The sequence below is a fragment of the Octopus sinensis genome, linkage group LG17, assembly GCF_006345805.1.
Source record: "Octopus sinensis linkage group LG17, ASM634580v1, whole genome shotgun sequence".
NCBI classification, from domain to species: Eukaryota; Metazoa; Mollusca; class Cephalopoda; order Octopoda; family Octopodidae; genus Octopus; species Octopus sinensis.
The window spans coordinates 29672198-29691625 of record NC_043013.1 but is presented as its reverse complement, the minus strand read 5'-3'; the positions used below and the strand labels follow the sequence as shown (position 1 = coordinate 29691625).

Genomic DNA, 19428 nt, shown 5'->3' with positions numbered 1-19428 from the left:
TTTTCACATGCCACTGGTACAGGAGCCAGTCCAGTGGGACTGGCATTGACCATGCTCAAATGGTGCTTACAGTCAGGCTGTACTGGCATCGGCCACAACAATGATTTTACTTCACTCAACAGATCTTCTCAAGCATAGTATGTTACCCAATGATTGAAGGGCACTTTTAAATGGGCCGGTTAAGCAACACCGGCATAGGCCACAGCTATGGTCTCACTTGGCTTGCCGGGTCTTCTCAAGCACAGCATATTTCCAAAGGTCTCAGTAGCTTGTCATTGCCTCCATCAGGCCCAATGTTCTAAGGTCATGCTTCACTACCTCATCTCAGGTCTTCCTGGGCCTACCTTTTCCAGAGGTTCCCTCCACTGTTAGGATGTGACACTTTTTCACACAGTTGCACTCATCCATACACAACACATGAACATACCAGCACAGTCGTCTCTCTAGCACACCACATCTGATGCAACTTTTCTCTCTGTTGTGTATGCACACTGACATTACAGATCCAGCAGAGCATATTAGGTTCATTTCTTGCAAGTTTACGCATGTCCTCAGCAATTACAGCCCATGTTTCACTGCCGTGTAGCATGGCTGTTTGCCCACATGCATCATACAGTCTACCTTTCACTAGCAGAGGTAGGAGCTCTTTAAACTTTGCCCAGACAATTCTTATTTTAACAGCTACACTCTCAGAGCATCCACTCCCACTACTGACTTGGTTACCTAGGTAATGGAAGCTATCAAGTACTTCTAGCTTTTTCCCCTGGCATGTGATGGAAGCTGTTTTCTGCACATTTTTAGTGTTTATTGCCCCTATGCATCTGCCACACACAAAAACTATCTTCCCAGTTAGCCTCCCTTTGATATTGCTGCACCTCTTATGCATCCATAGCTTACACCTGGAAGTATTACTGGTGTTTGGAAACATGCAAGGGATGGTGACAGGAAGAGCATCCAGCTGTAGAAAATCTGTCTTAAGGAACTCTGTTATGTGGACGTTGAAATGTTGAGAAGGTGGAGGAGCAGCAGCAGCAGCAGCAGGAAGAGCAGCAACAGCAGGAGGGGGAGGAAGAGGAGCAGAAGGAGCAGGAGGTGCAGAAGGAGCAGAAGGAGTAGAAGTAGCAGGAGGTGCAGAAGGAGCAGAAAGGAGCAGAAGGAGCAGAAGGAGCAGTAGGAAAGAATGACGATGATGATGACAATGGCGAGGAGGGGGGAGGAGGAGGAGGAGGAGGAGGAGGAGGAGGAGGAGGCAGTGATGAAGGATGATGATAATGATAAACACCATGACAGAACAAGTTCATTGACCTACAAAAATCACAAGCAGGAACAGGGTTTATTCCAGTCTCAATCATTTGACCAAAATAGACTTCCATCTCTACATTAATTGTATCCGGTCAGCTCATGGGTGGGGGTATCAGCAATGAATGCACCACACCTCAATTAAGCCACCATTAATTCCTGCCCAAAGCCTGCATGGAATTAATAGCAGCATAGACTTTAATTATGATGTTGTTCCATACATCTGACATTATTCTTATTCTTCTCATCCATAATCATTTTATATAGATTTAAAATATTTATCTTTATGTCACTATTGTGTTGTCCTAATATTGATCCTGAAGACTCAGGCATGTTTACAGCATGGAATTGATTTTTCCCATTTGTTTACATTTGTATTGCTTTCTTCATTCTAAATTCCATGGCTGCTAATAGCAGAAATACTAATATCTGTGTTGTCTAGAATAAAACTGAAACAGTTCCTTCCAGCATTTTCAGCAATTTCATAGATAAAACTTTTAAAAATTTGTCACCAAAAGTCTTTCAAGCCAATTGAGTAAGCAACTTCGAATTGAGAAGACTGCAACAACACACAATTGAAATAGCTCTTATTTGATGCCAATATTCTTTACCACTCTAGGCACAAGGCCTGAAATTTGGGGGGAGGAGGCCAGTTGATTAGATCAACCCCAGTACGCGACTGGTACTTAAATTATCAACACCGAAAGGATGAAAGACAAAGTCGACCTTGGCAGATTTTGAGCTAAGAACGTAAAGACAGATGAAATACCTATTTCTTTATTACCCACAAGGGGCTAAACACAGAGGGGACAAACAAGGACAGACATAGGTATTAAGTCGATTACATCGACCCCAGTGTGTAACTGGTACTTAATTTATCGACCCCGAAAGGATGAAAGGCAAAGTTGACCTCAGCGGAATTTGAACTCACAATGTAACGGCAGACGAAATACCACTAAGCATTTCGCCCAGTGTACTAACATTTCAGCCAGCTCCCTGCCTTTGTCAATGAACATATTCTTTTCTACTCAAGGCACAAGGCCTGAAATTTTGGGGAAGGGTGCCAGTCAATTAGATCAACTCCAGTACGCAACTCATACTTAATTTATTGACCCCCGAAAGGCTGAAAGGCAAAATCAACCTAGGTGGAATTTAAACTCAGAACGTAATGACAGACAAAACACTGCTAAGCATTTTGCCCAGCGTGCTGATGTTTCTGCTAGCTCACCGCCTTTTTAAAAAGAGAATCTTTTCTACTCTAAGCACAAGGCCCAAACTTTTTTTGGAGTGGGGAACCATTCACTTAGATCAACCCAAGTATGCACAACTGGTACTTAATTTATCGACCTCGAAAGGATGAAAGGCAAAGTCGACCTCAGAAGAATTTGAACTCAGGAAGTAGAGACAGATGAAATACCTATCTCTTTACTACCCACAAGGAGCTAAACACAGAGAGGACAAACAAGGACAGACAAATGGATTAAGTCAATTACATCAACCCCAGTGCGTAGCTGGTACTTAATTTATCGACCCCGAAAAGATGAAAGGCAAAGTCGACCTCGGCGGAATTTGAACTCAGAACATAACGGCAGACGAAATACCACTAAGCATTTCACCTGGCGTGCTAACATTTCTGCCACCTTGCCAACTTCACACACCAAAAAGGCAGTAAGCTGGCACAACCATTAACACTTAGCAGCATTTCATATGTCTTTATGTTCTGAGTTCAGATTCTGCTAAGGTCGACTTTGCCTTTCATCCTTTCAAGGTTAATAAAATAACCACCAGTTGAACACAGGAGTCAAAGTAATTAACTTACACCATTCTTCAATGTTGCACACCAAAACTTATCAATAACAATTGTCAAATGTTTTTCCGATCTTTCAATATTAGAAATTCCCATGGCAATTAAATATATAAGCAAAATGACTTAAACAGTTTAAATCTTTTGGTGCCATATTTCTATTATTTACATTTGATGGATATTTGTCCTCATCTTTGTTGTTAACATGTTTCAGCTGATATACTCTCCAGCCTTCATCAGGTGTCTTGGGGAAATTTCGAACCTGGGTTCTCATTCCTAAGGTATTTTTCGATGTTATTACTATTATTACTATTCAGGTCACTGCCTGGAATCTCTGAGTGCTCTTATTATTATTATTATAATTATTATTATTATTATTATTGTTATTGTTGTTATTATTATTATTATTATTATTATCATTATTATTATTATTATCATTATTATTATTATTATTATTCAGTAGTTTTATTTTTACAGCGTGCTTTCACTTCACTACCGAGAACAGCTCTGTGTGCCTTGGGTATGTGCTGTGATTTGTTGTGATGCTCTGATGGTTACTGCATTGAAAGTGTTTTGCGTAGGATGTGTGCAGTGCCTAGTAGTGCACTTTTCTGTATGTTATATGTGTTTGTAAGTCCTGGTGTTTTTGTTATGTATTTGTCTGAATATTTTTTTATCATGCCTCATGCACCTACTATGATAGGAATTGTTTCTGTTTTCAGATTCCACATTCTAGTTACCTCTATTTCTAGGTCTTTGTATTTTGAAAGTTTCTCCATTTCTTTTAGAGACACGTTGTCATCTGCCGGTATTGATACATCAATTAGAAAGCATTTTTTTTCTTCATGATCTCTGACAACTATATCTGGTCTGTTGGCCTTAATTTCTCTATCTGTGTGTATCGGCATATCCCAGAGTATGGTTGCTTTCTCGTTTTCTGTGACCTTTTCTGGTGTGTGCCTATACCATCTTTTTTCTGTTGTTATTCCATAATGTTGGCATAGCTTCCAATGTATGTAGGTTCCAACTCTGTCATGTCTGTGAATATATTCCTTCTTAGCCAGGACTGGGCAGCTAGAGATAATATGATTTATTGTTTCTTGTCCATCTCCACATATTCTGCAGTTACTTGTAATATTTCTTTTCATTACATGTTTTTGGTAATTTCTGGTGGGAGGCTTTGGTCTTGTGCTGCAATTAAAAATCCCTCTGTTTCTGCTTTGAGTCCTGAGCTTCTCAACCATTGCTGGGATTTTTCTTTGTCTATTTCTTTTGCGTTTAGTTTAGTCCAGTATTTACCATGAAGGGGCTTTTCTTGCCATCGTTTTATCATGGTTCGTTGCTGTTCTATTTTTAGTTTGGATTTCATTTGTTTTATAGCTTTTGTTGTTTCTTCATCTTCTTCTTCTTCATGTTTATTAGGTGGTATTATTATTATTATTATTATCATTATTATTATTATTATTATTATTATTAATATTATTATTAATATTGTTATTAATATTATTATTATTATTATTATTATTATTATTCAGGTCACTGCCTGGAATCAAACTCAGAATCTTGAGGTTAGTAACAATGTACATAATTACTCATCTCTCAAATATAGAACTGTACACTGCTTTTGTTTCAATTAATTTTGAAAACTATGAAGAATTTCTAAAAATAATTTTGACATTATTGAATCGGTGTTTGGAATGCAAATAAACACGAAATTTTGATGAAGGTTTTAATTTTGATCACTTTAGGACAGGAAGTCTGTATAAAGAAACCAGGGCCTTGTTGGGTCAAAGCCCACTGATGCAGAAAACTTTGTAAATATATAGACATCATCATCATCGTAATCAACATTTAGCTTCTGGCATCCATACTGGCATCAGTTGGACAGTTTGACAAGAGCCATTAAGGAAGAGGACTGTGCCAAGCTCCACTGTCTGCTTTAGCATGGTTTTCAGAGCTGGATACCCTTCCTAATGCCAACTATTTTACAGAGTGAGAGTGGATTGGGGGCTTTTTTACATAACATCAACACTGGTGAGGTCTGCTTTGGCATGGTTTCTACAGCTGGATGCCTTTCCAAACAGTAGCCACTTTACAGAGTGGACTGGATGCTTTTTACATGGCATCAGCAAGTAACTTGTAAGACAAAGATCCTTTGAGAGTGGGGTGGGTATAGAAAGGAGTGACTTTGTGCCTGATAATGAAGGGTTAGTGTATGACAGAAGGACAAGTATGAGAAAACATGTAGTTAAGGAAATCTATTTTTTTAAATTAATAAAAAATAAAGATTTGTCCCTGCTTTAACACTGCCATTATTTTAACTCCCTAACGAATTCTGACACTCATTTAAGCATGGATTGCTCTTGTTTAATGGATCTCTACGTTTACATTTTTCATTACGCTCTCCATCACCATCTCTTTGTTCCAAAATAATCTTCAGATATTTATTTTGAACATCAGAGATTAAGAATTGAAAATCGCTCCAAAATGGTCTTCAGGTATATATTTTGAATTTCAAAGATTAGCATTTCAAAATCTGCAAACAAAATTTATTTTTATTTATGAAAAAAATATTTTGTTCAAAATCAGTAAATGATTAGGGTTAGGGGATTTGGAGCAAAGGATTTGTACTTTCTCTCCTTTTTTTTTTTATTTCAATATGTCTTGTTTCTGTTTGAAATGCACAAATAACTGTATTTTATTTGTGTATGTAATTACATTATATTTTCAACCTTAGTAAACAAAAACTATAACAAAAGCATTTTAAATTTCCAGAAAATGAAACAACTAATACATACATGCATGCTTGCATGCATACATACACACACACACACACACACACACACACACACACACACACACACACATACACACATACATACACACACACACACACACGTACATACATACATACACACATACATACACACACACACATTTACATACATATATACACACAAACCTACACACACACACGTACGTACATACATACATACAGACACACACACATACATACACACACACATACATACATACATACATACACACATACATACACACATGCATACACACATACATGCACACACACACGTACATACATACATACATACATACATACATACATACATACATACACACATGCATACACACATACATGCACACACACACGTACATACATACATACATACATACATACATACATACATACATACATACATACACGCATGCACGCACATACATACATACTAAAAGGGAAAAGGATTTCATAGGCAAATAAAACATTATGTGCTTCAAATATAAGCAAAACACATTTATATACTTCAGCTGCAAATGAAAAAAATGCATGCACTTATACAATACATAAAAGCACAGCAGCTGAAAATCTTCTAACCATAATCAATTTCTGATTAAAAAATAAAATTATTTTAGTTCATAAATCAATTCTTTTAAAAATTGAGACAAATCCGTTTCCTTTTTTATTTTTGCAGATTCCAAATTGCTAATATTGAAACCATAACAACCAAAAGCCATTTATTAAACAAACAAACAAACAAAGCATGATCGTAAAAATAATAGTTACAAGGACAGTAAGACTTGGATACTAGATTTTTACCTGTTACCCAGTTTAACACAAGCACCTGGCACCTTGGGTGTCTCTAGTGCAGTGGTTCTCAACTGGGGGTCCAGATGGCCCTTGGGGGTTCATATCAGATTTTGTTGCTAAAATTTATAAAGTGGTTATATTTCTACAATGCACAAAATATTTTAGTAATTTTTTTTATACATTTCCTAATAATATTTAATGATAAAAATACAAAAAGGGGTTTTTAAACATCAAATGGGTATGAAGCTCCATCTGCATCATATAGAAATCAAAGGGGTTCATAGATTAAAAAAAATGGTTGAGAAACCTTGCATTCACAGTTTTATATCTTTTTTTTTTATCTTATAATTGTTTCAGTCATTTGACTGTGGCCATGCTAGAGCACTACTTTGAAGGTTTTTAGTCAAATGATTCAACCCCTGTACTTATTTCCTTTTAAGCCTGGTGCTTATTCTATTAGTCTCTTTAGCTGAACTGCTAAGTTACAGAGATGTAAAAAGACCAACACTGGTTGTCAAGCAGTGGGGAGGGACAAAGACAAACACACAACTAGATATATACACATATATACATACAAACACACACACACATATATATATATATATATATAGGCACAGAAGTGGCTGTGTGGTAAGTAGCTTGCCAGGTTCAGTCCTACTGCGTGGTACCTTGGGCAAGTGTCTTCTACTATAGCCTCGGGCCGACCAAAACCTTGTGAGTGGATTTTGTAGGCAGAAAGTGAAAGAAGCCCATTGTATACATATGTGTGTGTGTGTTTGTCCCCCAACATCGCTTGACAACCGATGCTGGTGTGTTTATGTCCCTGTCACTTAGCAGTTAGGCAAGAGAGACTGATAGAATAGGTACTAGGCTTACAAAGAATAAGTCCTGGGGTTGATCTGCTCGACTAAAGGTGGTGCTCCAGCATGGCCACAATCAAATGACTGAAACAAATAAAAGAATAAAAGAATACATATACAACAGGCTTCTTCCAGTTTCCACTCAAAAGGTTTTGGTTAGCCTGAAGCTATAGTAGAAGACACTTGCCCAAAGTAACATACAATGGGACTGAACTAGGAAACATAGGGTTGGCAAGTAAACTTGTGACCACACAGTCATACCTGCAACAATACATTTCCACTAAATTATATACAGAAAAAAGTTCTACAACTGTAAATCCACTAACCCTAATCAATATCTAATTAATGAAAATTTTTAAAATTAAAACATCATTTCTTTCTCTGTGTGAGTGGATTCTGAATTTCTGATATTCAAAACTTTAAATTCCAAAGACCATTTCTGTCTATTCAGGCAAACACAATAAAAAAAATGTATATAATTCTCAGTTGAATTGGACAGTACTTTTTAATTGCATCTTCCAATTAAAAGAAAAACCTTGGAAAAAAAATTATAATTTCTCGCCATGGTAACAGAAATAAATCTTGAACATTCTGTATTTAGTACCATTTCATGTTGCTCTAGTCCACTGAGCTAGTAAAAGTGGGTTATCCTACAATGAACCGGTGTCCCATATAGAGAGGAATATATTCGTCCCATAAGAACCACAAATCTGGCCCTATGCTCCTTAAGGAGTAATGTGGACTGACCAAACCTAATCTTTTAGTATCATCACAATTTAAATAATGAACTAAATTATGAATTTCAAAGGTAGAAATAGAGATGTGGAGTTACTTACAGCCAAATGGGTTGGTACTTTTAAATGTGATATTCAATGGAAAGTTCCAGACATGTACTTGACGTCTGTCTGGACTTTTCTTTGTCACTTGGGTAATGCCCTCCTCCAAACCCTGCAACAACACAAAGAAAAGAAAACATCACCATCTTCTTAAAAAATGCAAAAGATAGGAAAGAAGGACACAAAGAATAATGTAGAATAGAAAAGAGAACTGGAAAGAAAAGAAAATTAAAAGGGGATGGTCACAGCTGGAATTTTGATCATAAGTCTGCTTCTTTAGAATTTAGAGTTAACTCTGAGTTGAACAACAACAACATAAATAAAAAATATAGACCGTGCAAAAAAGTGTAAGTGAAAAGTAAAGGCATTCCCTGCTGGATGCATCTCTCTTCATGCCTGAAGGATTTGGCTGTACAACTAAATGAAGGCACATGGCTTAGTGGTAAGGGTGTTGGACTCAAGATCGGATGATTGTGGTTTCAATTCCTGACTGGGCAATGTGTTGGGTTCTTGACCAAAACACTTCATTTCACGTTGCTCCAGTCTACTCATCAAGTAAAAATAAGTAGTCCTGTGGTGGACTGGTGCCCCATTTAGGAGGAATATATACACCAGAGAAACTGAGAAACCAGCCCTAATGTGTACTAACCCCTAAATCTTTAATGCTGCAGTGCTAACTTGATACTGATGAGGCCCTTTGTTAGTTTTGATACTAATTTTTTCGAGCTCTGTTATACACAACATTTCTACCTGACACTGTAAGGTCAAGGGGTCCCTTTAAGTCTCTTGCTGTTGCCTCCATAAAATGCACCCAGTAACCCATGTAAAATGGTTGACACTTGGAATGTGCATCAAGCCACAGCAATAAAAACACAATGAAACAAGTGTAGGACACAGTCCTGCAACTTGTCCAGGAGGTCAATAATTAAAAATAAGATCTGACTTGGACCACAAAGACTCCATGCAACCATGCCAACATGGGAAGCACTTGATGATAATGATGATGAAGGGGATGATCTTGGCTATACTCCTACACCGCGTTGTATTGTTTAGGGTGACGAGCTGGCAGAATTGTTAGCACGCCGGGCAAAATGCGTAGCCGTATTTCGTCTGTCGTTACGTTCTGAGTTCAAATTCCGCCGAGGTCGACTTTACCTTTCATCCTTTCGGGGTCGATAATTTAAGTACCAGTTACGCACTGAGGTCGATGTAATCGACTTAATCCCTTTGTCTGTCGTTGTTTGTCCCCTCTATATTTAGCCCCTTGTGGGTAATAAAGAAACATATATTATGTTATACAACCACTGCATTACATAACAAACAAAAACAAGCAAAATTACAGAATCTCATTGCACTATTCCATATGTAATGTGATGCTGTGTGTGCATGTGTCTTTATCTGCTTGTTGCTTGTATCATTCTTTGGACTGTGGCCATGCTGGGGCACCACCTTGAAAGGTTTAAGTTTATTAGATTGACCCCAGTACTTGTTTTTCAAGTTTGGAATTTACTCTATCAGTCTCTTTTGCTGAACCGCTAAGTTACAGCGATGTAAACAAATCAGCACTAGTTATCAAGCGAGGAGAGAGTAACACACACACACACACACACACACAACACACACACACACACACACACATCTATATGTATCTCTTTCACTATTTTACTTGTTTCAGTCATTTGACCTATAGATGAGCAAATCAACCCCAGGACTTATTCTTTATAAGCCTAGCACTTATTCTATTAGTCTCTTTTGCCGAACCGCTAAATTACGGGGATGTAAACACACCAGCATTGGTTGTCAAGCGACGATGGGGAGGACAAACACAGATACACAAGCATATACACACACACATTCATATATATATATATATATATATGTAAAAATACGACGGGCTTCTTTCAGTTTCTGTCTACCAAATCCACTCACAAGGCTTCGGTCAGCCCTAGGTTATAGTAGAAGACACTTGCTCAAGGTGCCACGCAGTGGGACTGAACCCAGATCCATGTGATTGGTAAGCAAGCCACTTACCACACAGCCACTCCTGATAGACTTCTGCATAGTTTCTTATTTCTTTATTGCCCACAAGAGGCTAAACATAGAGGGGACAAACAAGGACAGACAAAGGGATTAAGTCGACTACATTGACCCAAGTGCGTAACTGGTACTTAATTTATCTACCCCAAAAGGATGAAAGGCAAAGTCGACCTTGGCAGAATTTGAACTCAGAACAAAGTAGCAGACGAAATACCGCTAAGCATTTTGCCCGGCGTGCTAATGTTTCTACCAGCTCGCCACCTTCTGCACAGTTTCTGTCTACCAATTTCATTTACAAGGCATTGGTTGACCTGGGGCTATAGTAGAAGACACTTGCTCAAAGTGCCATGCAATGGGACTGAACCTAAAACCATGTGGTTGCAAAAAGGACTCCTTAACCACACAATTTATATGAATTATATATAAAAAAGATGTCCCTATTTCATTCATTCTCACACCACTCTGGCACCTAAGCAAACTGACATACATAGAAAATTAAAATATGATGTTTCTTTATTGCCCACAAGGGGCAAACACAGAGGGGACAAATAAGGACAGACAAAAGGATTAAGTCAAATACATCAACCTCAGTGCATAACTGGTACTTAATTTATCAACCCCGAAAGGATGAAAGGCAAAGTAGACCTCAGTGGAATTTGAACTCAGAAATGCCGCTAAGCATTTCGCCCAATGTGCTAACATTTCTGCCAGCTCACTGCCTTTAAAATTAAAAAATAATGCACAATGACATGCCTGCTGGGGCTTTGAACTCACTATCTCTCAGATGGTCATCCAATACTTTATCTTCGCTGCTACTTGATACTACCACTACTACCATGTGCTGGCCAATATTAATTCATTTATTAATTCCATCACAGCACAAGCCACGACATGTCAAAATGATTCACTGGTGGACAATAAGGACCAGTAATCAAATTACTAAGTTTAGACTGCGATCGATAAATCCTCTTCTTCATGTCTGTCTGTTTTCTATTTTAGCTCATTAAGAAAAATGACAGAAAAGATATTAAAACAGGAAATAAATAACCAACATAAAAAAATGAAAAAAATCATTTTGAAAAACCAGCAACTTTTTCTCTCTCTCTTTTTTTTTTTTTTTTTTTGAGGCTCTCTGCATTAGTTATGTTAAATAGGAACTTAATAACTGCTGTATATGTTGATGGTATTTTCGAGTAACTTTCCGCAGAGTTTTTAGCCTGATATATATTGGAGGTCAAATTTCTTATATATATATATATATATATATCACATATTTTCAATGGTTTCCATCGTCATTAAAACGAACCAGTGATGTGCACAAAGAACTTGCTCCTCACACCATTCCTCCCGGGGTGTTTACATGCCATCCAATGCTACAATAGACAATCTCATATTCCTTGTTAAACATGGACAAAATCATTGATGTTGAGCAATCAGGACAAGTTCCTCGGATGCAACAGCTTCCAGTGATGAGGACACAAATATATTACATTTTCATGTATGTATGTCTGCGTGGGTGTGTGTGTGTGTGTGTGTGTGTTTGTGCATATGCATGCATATATATATGTATATATATATGAAAAAACAAGTCAAGATAGAAAATGCTAAAATAATTTTATAAAGAATATTTCAGTACCGGTTTCAGTTATTTTGAGACCTTTTCAACTATAATGATTAAATAATTAAATTTAGAAAAATTAAAAGAAAAGTTTTTTTAAAAGAATATTTGTATAGTGTTCAAATATAAGTGGCATTTAATCGTTACAGTTGAAAAGGTCTCAAAATGACTGAAACCAGTACTGAAATGTTCTTTATAAAATTATTTTAGCATTTTCTATTTTGACTTGTTTTTTCATATATATCAACTCGTGTGTTCCTTTTCATCCTTATACATATATATATATATATTTCTTTTTTCTTTTCATCATGTTGAACTGTTAATCCCTACACATTTTTTCTCCTCCTGCTTTTTTATTTTTTTGCGTTCCCTCTCCATTTTGTTCCGCTTAACCATTTCTGTCGAAAAGCATAGGCTGAAAATGTCAAAGATATTTCCATTCTTCCAAAGCATCAAACTAATACATCTGCTTGTTGTTCCCTCATCTGTCTTCATCTTTTACTTTCTGTAAAGTTGAACCATATATATATGTGTGTATATATATATGTGTGTGTATATATATATATATATAATATTATATATATATATATATATATATATATATATATATACACATATAAAAGTGAGCAAGACATTTGTCTTGCTCACTTATGTTCTGGCATTTGCTAAATTTTCTTGAGAAAATTCCTTTCTTAGTGGTAAGACCATAGTGGATCTTCTTCTAGCATAATGGATGTCCACTTACAGGTCATCCCTTTTATATGTGTATATATATATATATATATATATATATATATATATATATATACACACACATATATATATACACACATATATATACAAAATATAGACTAATCACAAACCAGGTTTCATTGTTAATGCTTACTTAATCATTTACGTAATCATCCGTAAACTCGTCAGTGTGATCGTCTTTGAAATTATAATTTGCAGAACTATACACGAGACGTCCACATGATGAATGTCCACTTAAAGCATAGTGGATGTCTACTTCAGGTCATCCCTTTTATATGTATGTAATATAATTTGTTCTGAAACTTCAGATTTTTAAATATGCTAGACCACTGGATTTAAATTGATATTAATCAAACTGATATTCAGTTTTTCACCCTTATTATTTTAAATTTAAATATATATATATATATATGTAGGTCCCGGGTTGAGTCGGGGTTAACCACAGTAAATAAGGTACTCAATACATAGCAGAGTAATGTAATTTATTTTATAGAAGGAGCTTCTACAGGACTAGAACTGTTTCATTCAGATGAAATCTTCAGGAAGCTGGCTGTCAAAATAAGTTCTGGTATTTATGCATTTAGGCAGATTTAATGGAGTGGTGGTGGGGGACGTTTTTTGGGTAGGTTGGTATTTAGGAGATAAACAGGGCACAAGCTACTGTTCTTAGGGTTGGATGTGGATGTGGATGTTTTTTTGTGCGGTGTGGTGGAGGTCGGGCAGCTCTCGGCGAACCAACCGTGAGGAAGACAATGATAATTTAAATTCAAATCCAATAGTGTATTTATGTCATAAGGAAAATTACTAACTGGAACCTGGACATACATATGTGCCACTTTGGATCCTAATGTAAGACCTACCATAAAAGGCTCATATTGGTAAAATGAGACATACTTATCTACATGGCCGAAACAGCTGTAAGATGTAATCTATACTTATATTTATATTTACTTATATTTATATTCTCTTTTTTATATATATTCTACTTATTATACAATATTACTCTTTTACGTACACTTTTTTATGTACATTCCTTTATGTACACTGATTTGTTCTGTTTTTTATGTTTAACCCTACAGTCTCTTATGTGGTGTGGTGGTTTAATAAAGTATGTGATTGAGTATTATCTGGTAATTGATATTTGATTTAGATGTATTTCTCCATTTTCTTATCTTATATTAGTAATTTGTGGTAAATCATTTTACCTTTGCCCATATAATACAGTAAATGAATTGATTGCATCGCAATCCTTAACATTTATGTATTAACTTTGTTGGGTACTTCACTAGCAGTATATTGGATATATATTATCCCATGGAGGGTTGCATTTACAACTCCTATCTCAATTTGTATATATATATATATATTAATTTAGATATAGTAGACCCCTACATCTCATCAAATAAAAAGAATTTTTATTTTTATTTTAAATACCTACTGTTTTATTACTTGTCAACAAGTGTTTCATGAGGTACATCCTCGGGTTCCTAAACCACTCCGTGTTTCCCTGGAACCCCTCTCAAGATGCCACCCTAATCATCAGGCCCTTATATAACTTTATCAATTTTCAATACTCTCTCTCTCTCTTTTACTTTTTTACTTGTTTCAGTCATTTGACTGCGGCCATGCTGGAGCACCACCTTTTTAGTACTTATTCTATCGGTCTCTTTTTGCCGAACCACTAAGTAACGGGGACATAAACACACCAGCATCGGTTGTCAAGCAATGCTAGGGGGACAAACACAGACACACACATATACATATATATACATATATATGACAGGCTTCTTTCAGTTTCCGTCTACCAAATCCACTCACAAGGCATTGGTCGGCCCGGTGCTATAGCAGAAGACTCTTGCCCAAGATGCCACGCAGTGGGACTGAACCCGCAACCGTGTGGTTGGTTAGCAAGCTACTTACCACACAGCCACTCCTGCGCCTACAATAAACTATATTTTAATTTTTTTAAACCCTTAAGAATGTGTAAAATAGGTATGTTTAAATTAGTTTCGCTGGAATTTTTATTATATATATGTAATATATGGAATTTTTATTATATATATGTAAAGTGGTTGGCATTAGGAACATCGAGATGTAAAAACTACACCAAGGTAGAGAGTGGAGCTTGGCAAAGACCCCATGCTTACCAGCTCCCATCAAACTGTCCAACACAAGCCAGCATAAAACACAGCCATTAAATGATGATGATGATGATGATGACATATAGCACTTGGCTGTAGAAAATATGCCCCAGAAGAAAAAAAAGAAACATCTGACCCATGCAGGCAGGAAAAGTGAATGTGAAAATGATGAGTGTAATATATAAATGGATACAGGAATGGATAAGTGCCTAAGAAGTTTACTACGCAAGCATAAAATCACTTGTTTAAAACTCACTGCATGGCACCAGATCACTAAAGGCCTTGTTGTCTGGAATTCAATGAATGGAAATGGTGGAACCCTATGATTCAGAGGACCAGCCTTCACACACACACACACACACACACATAGTATCGCATTAATTCTGCCAGAGGAATACATTAAGGGATAGGTATTTCTTTAATTCTCGGCCATTTGCTTGCATTATATTTCAATAAGCAAAGAGACCAGTTGATGCAACAACTCACGTCTTTTGTTTTTCTGTAAACTTCAACTATATAAATATATATATATAACACAAAGTAAGTTAGGGGTTATGGGTGCAACCCACTAAAGGATAGTATTTATCCAATATACTGTTGGTAAAGTACCCAAATTCTTAATACATAAATGTTTTTAATTGCAATGCAATTAACTTATTTATTGTATTAAACGGGTGAAGGTAAAGAAATATTTTACCGTTAATTTATAATACAAATAAGAAAATGGAGAAATAATTTAGTTTGTTCATCAACTTTCAGAAATTAGAATGATGAATTATTTATTCATTTAACAAAATGAGAACCTTAATAGCATACATATATATCTGGTGCATGTGTGTGTGCATATATATATATGTATGTATGTATATATGTATTATGTATGTATGTACGTATGTATGTATTATGTATGTATGTATTTGTGTGTCTGTTTCTCCCCCCCCGACACCACTTGACAACCGATGTTGGTGTGTTTACATCCCTGTCATTTAGTGGTTCAGCAAAAAGAGACCGATAATATAAGTACTAGGCTTACAAAGAATAAGTCTTGGGCTCAATTTGTTCAACTAAAGGTGGTGTTTCAGCATGGCTACAGTTAAATGACAGAAACAAGTAAAAGAATAAAAGAATATATATATAAATATATACACACACATATGCATACATATAAATATATGCACATATATAAGCATATATATATAAACATATATACTCACAAGTAGCAAGCAGGATAACAAAATTCATTTTCTAATCTATGAGACTTATCTATATTTACCAGAAAGATCCTGGAGGAATCAAAAAGCATGTGGTACAGGTAAATTCAAAGATACAGTATTCAGCAATACTAATGGTATACATACCGCAGTAATAATCCAGTCATCTCCATAGACAAAACAATGACGGCAATAGATGTCATCAAATTCAGGGAACTGGAACAGAACGAGGAAAAATATATTAAATTTAACCAATATTTATTTTGAAAAGGGCATGAAGCTGGCAGAATCGTTAGCACACCGAGTAAAATGCTTAGCAGTATTTTGTCTGCCGTTACATTCTGAGTTCAAATTCCACCAAGGTCGACTTTGCCTTTCATCTTTTCGGGGTTGATTAAATAAGTACCAGTTATGCACTGTGGTCGATGTAATTGACTTAATCCCTTTGTCTGTCCTTGTTTGTCCACTTTTTGTTTAGCCCCACTGTGGGCAATAAAGAAATATTTATTTTGAACATGAGTTTATCCCCAAACCCCCAAGATATTTGTAGAGTGAATATGATGATGGTGGAGGGAGAAGTTGAATATATTTACCTCAGTGATTGCTCAGTATTACTTTGATGAACATTATAAAGATGAAAGACTAACTCATCCTTACTATGATTTGAACTGAGAATGTAGAAATATGTCACTATAAGCTGCAGGCATTTTGATTAGCGTTCTGTCATCAATCAACTACACATCTAACAAACCAACTACACACCCAACAAGTAAATAGGGAAAAACTATGTGCTCACTCTACCAGCTAGAAATAATCCTTTCTACTAATTGCACAAGGCCTGAAATTTGGGAGAGGGGACTAGTCAAATACATCGACCCCAGTATGCAACTGGTTCTTAATTTAACGACCCCAAAAGGATAAAAGGCAAAGTTGACCTCAGCAGCATTTTAACTCAGCATGTAAAGACAGATGAAATGCTGCTAAGCATTTCACCCAGCATACTATCAATTCTGCCAGCTCACCGCCATAATATATGAAATGGACGTGCATGTGAGAAAGATAGATAGAGAGAGAGAGAGAGAGCCACTTACACATACCTGAGAACATAATAATAATAATAATAATAATAATAATAACAATAATAATAAAAACAATAATAATGATTTCAAATTTTGCCACAAGGGCAGCTTGGGGGAGAGGATTAAGTCAATTACATCGACACCAGTGTGTAACTGGTACTTATTTAATCGATCCTGAAAGGATGTAAGGTAAAGTCGACCTTGTCAGAATTTGAACTCATAACATAAAGACAGACGAAATGCTGATAAGCATTTCACCTGGTATGCTAACGATTCTGCCAGCTCAACGCTAGAAATAATACCAAGTCCAATGCCAAATTTTTTATCTCCCCTTCTAATGAACCAGAGATCAATAAAATATCTAACAGTAATGTAACAGTAGCACCTTTCCTTCATTAGAAAACTGTCATGGGCAAGAGAAATCAGCATTTCTCACACTGGCACGAACCATTCCAGTTTGTAAGATTGGTGTAGGGTGTTGTCAATTAAACAAAAATGAGATACGAGAAATAACTCAAGAGTGGCCAGTGGAATATAAAGGATACCATAAATAAATACAGGTACCGCAAATACCATACAACATAAATTATTGATTGGTTAACATTATCCCTGCTTCTAAGGGATGTATCACAATTACCAAATGGTGTTTGAAACCAGTTTCATATCAAAAGGAGAGATAATCTCAAGAATTAAGAATTTCTCCAAAGTTGACATGCCATTTAGGAAATGGACAGGTTTATTGTCTGGAGACAAGAGGACAGTCATTTGCACATGTTTCTATCCCAATAGGCATCATCAGCACAACAATTATCCTACCTTAACTCCAGTAACCAATGAAACCGACCAAAGTACATAACTCTTTTACTCTTTTACTTGTTTCAGTCATTTGACTGTGGCCATGCTGGAGCACCGCCTTAAGTCGAGCAAATTGACCCCAGGACTTATTCTTTGCAAGCCTAGTACTTATTCTATCAGTCTCTTTTGCCGAACTGCTAAGTTACGGGGACGTAAACACACCACCATCGGTTGTCAAGTGATGTTGGGGGGACAAACACAAACACATAAACACACACACACACACACACACACACACACACACATATATATATATATATATATATATATATACATATATATATATACATATATACGACGGACTTCTTTCAGTTCATGTCTACCAAATCCACTCACAAGGCTTTGGTCACCCCGAGGCTATAGTAGAAGACACATGCCCAAAGTGCCACACAGTGGGACCGAACCTGGAACCATGTGGTTGGTAAGCAAGCTACTTACCATACAGCCACCCCTGCACCTGGTATTTCTTTTATCAACCCCAGATGAATTGAATGATAAACATTAAAGTTGACTCCCTTCCCCCAGCAGCATTTGAACTTACAGCATAAGTCTCTGAAACTAAATATAATCATCTTTATATATAAAAGTGAAGTTGTGTGTCTGTCTCCTACGATTTAGATTCCTAACTACTCCCACATTTTCCGGTGCAGTGTAACCAAAAGCGGGTATCTTATAGTCGTGATTCATATCGAGCCCTTCTGGGTATTAGCGCGCGTCTACGATGAGTCTACAATTTTAAAAATAATTTACCATCATTTTTTTTTCCATTTTGATGCATTTTTTTCGCTATTATATAACTCTCTAAAAATGTCTACGATGAGTCAACGATTTAAAAAAAAATTTACCATCATTTTTTTCCCATTTTTAATGGATTTTTTTGCTATTTCTTGGCTATAACTCTCTAAAAATGCTTATATAGTTATTTCCCTTACAAACCCAAGCAATGCCGGGCGATACTGCTAGTAAAATATAAATCTCTGAAACTACAGAAAAACATTAAGTCTGGCACTCAGCCATACCTTCTACATCCTTACTATCAATGTTGTTGTAAATAATCATGATTTATTGATTGTGTCACTACTTTGAACAAACTTCTCAGATGTTAGCATTAAATAATTCATAGAATATATAAAGGTATTTGTTATCTTTAAGTATTTAGACAAACCATCTCCTCACATATTACATCATTTGGCTTGAAGTTCATGGAGTGTGTGAAAAATTACTCAGTAGCTTTGCATTGGACTTAAACCTAACTTGATATACCAAAGTGAAATGATGGCATAACTTAGAAGTCCCCTCCTCCTCCCCACCCTCTGCTTCAGTGACTGTGG

General features: G+C 36.3%; 1 protein-coding gene across 1 annotated transcript in view; it reads right to left on the bottom strand.

Annotated features, from left to right (window-relative positions):
- The window catches only part of LOC115220967 (B9 domain-containing protein 1), a 107591-nt gene that overhangs the window by 24687 nt on the left and 63476 nt on the right, over positions 1–19428 (bottom strand). The window contains exons 2-3 of the mRNA XM_029791176.2: positions 16311–16379; positions 8404–8515 (exon numbers count right to left, since the gene is read on the bottom strand). Coding sequence (XP_029647036.1) covers positions 8404–8515; positions 16311–16379 — 181 coding nt within the window. The remainder of the gene's footprint in view (positions 1–8403; positions 8516–16310; positions 16380–19428) is intronic.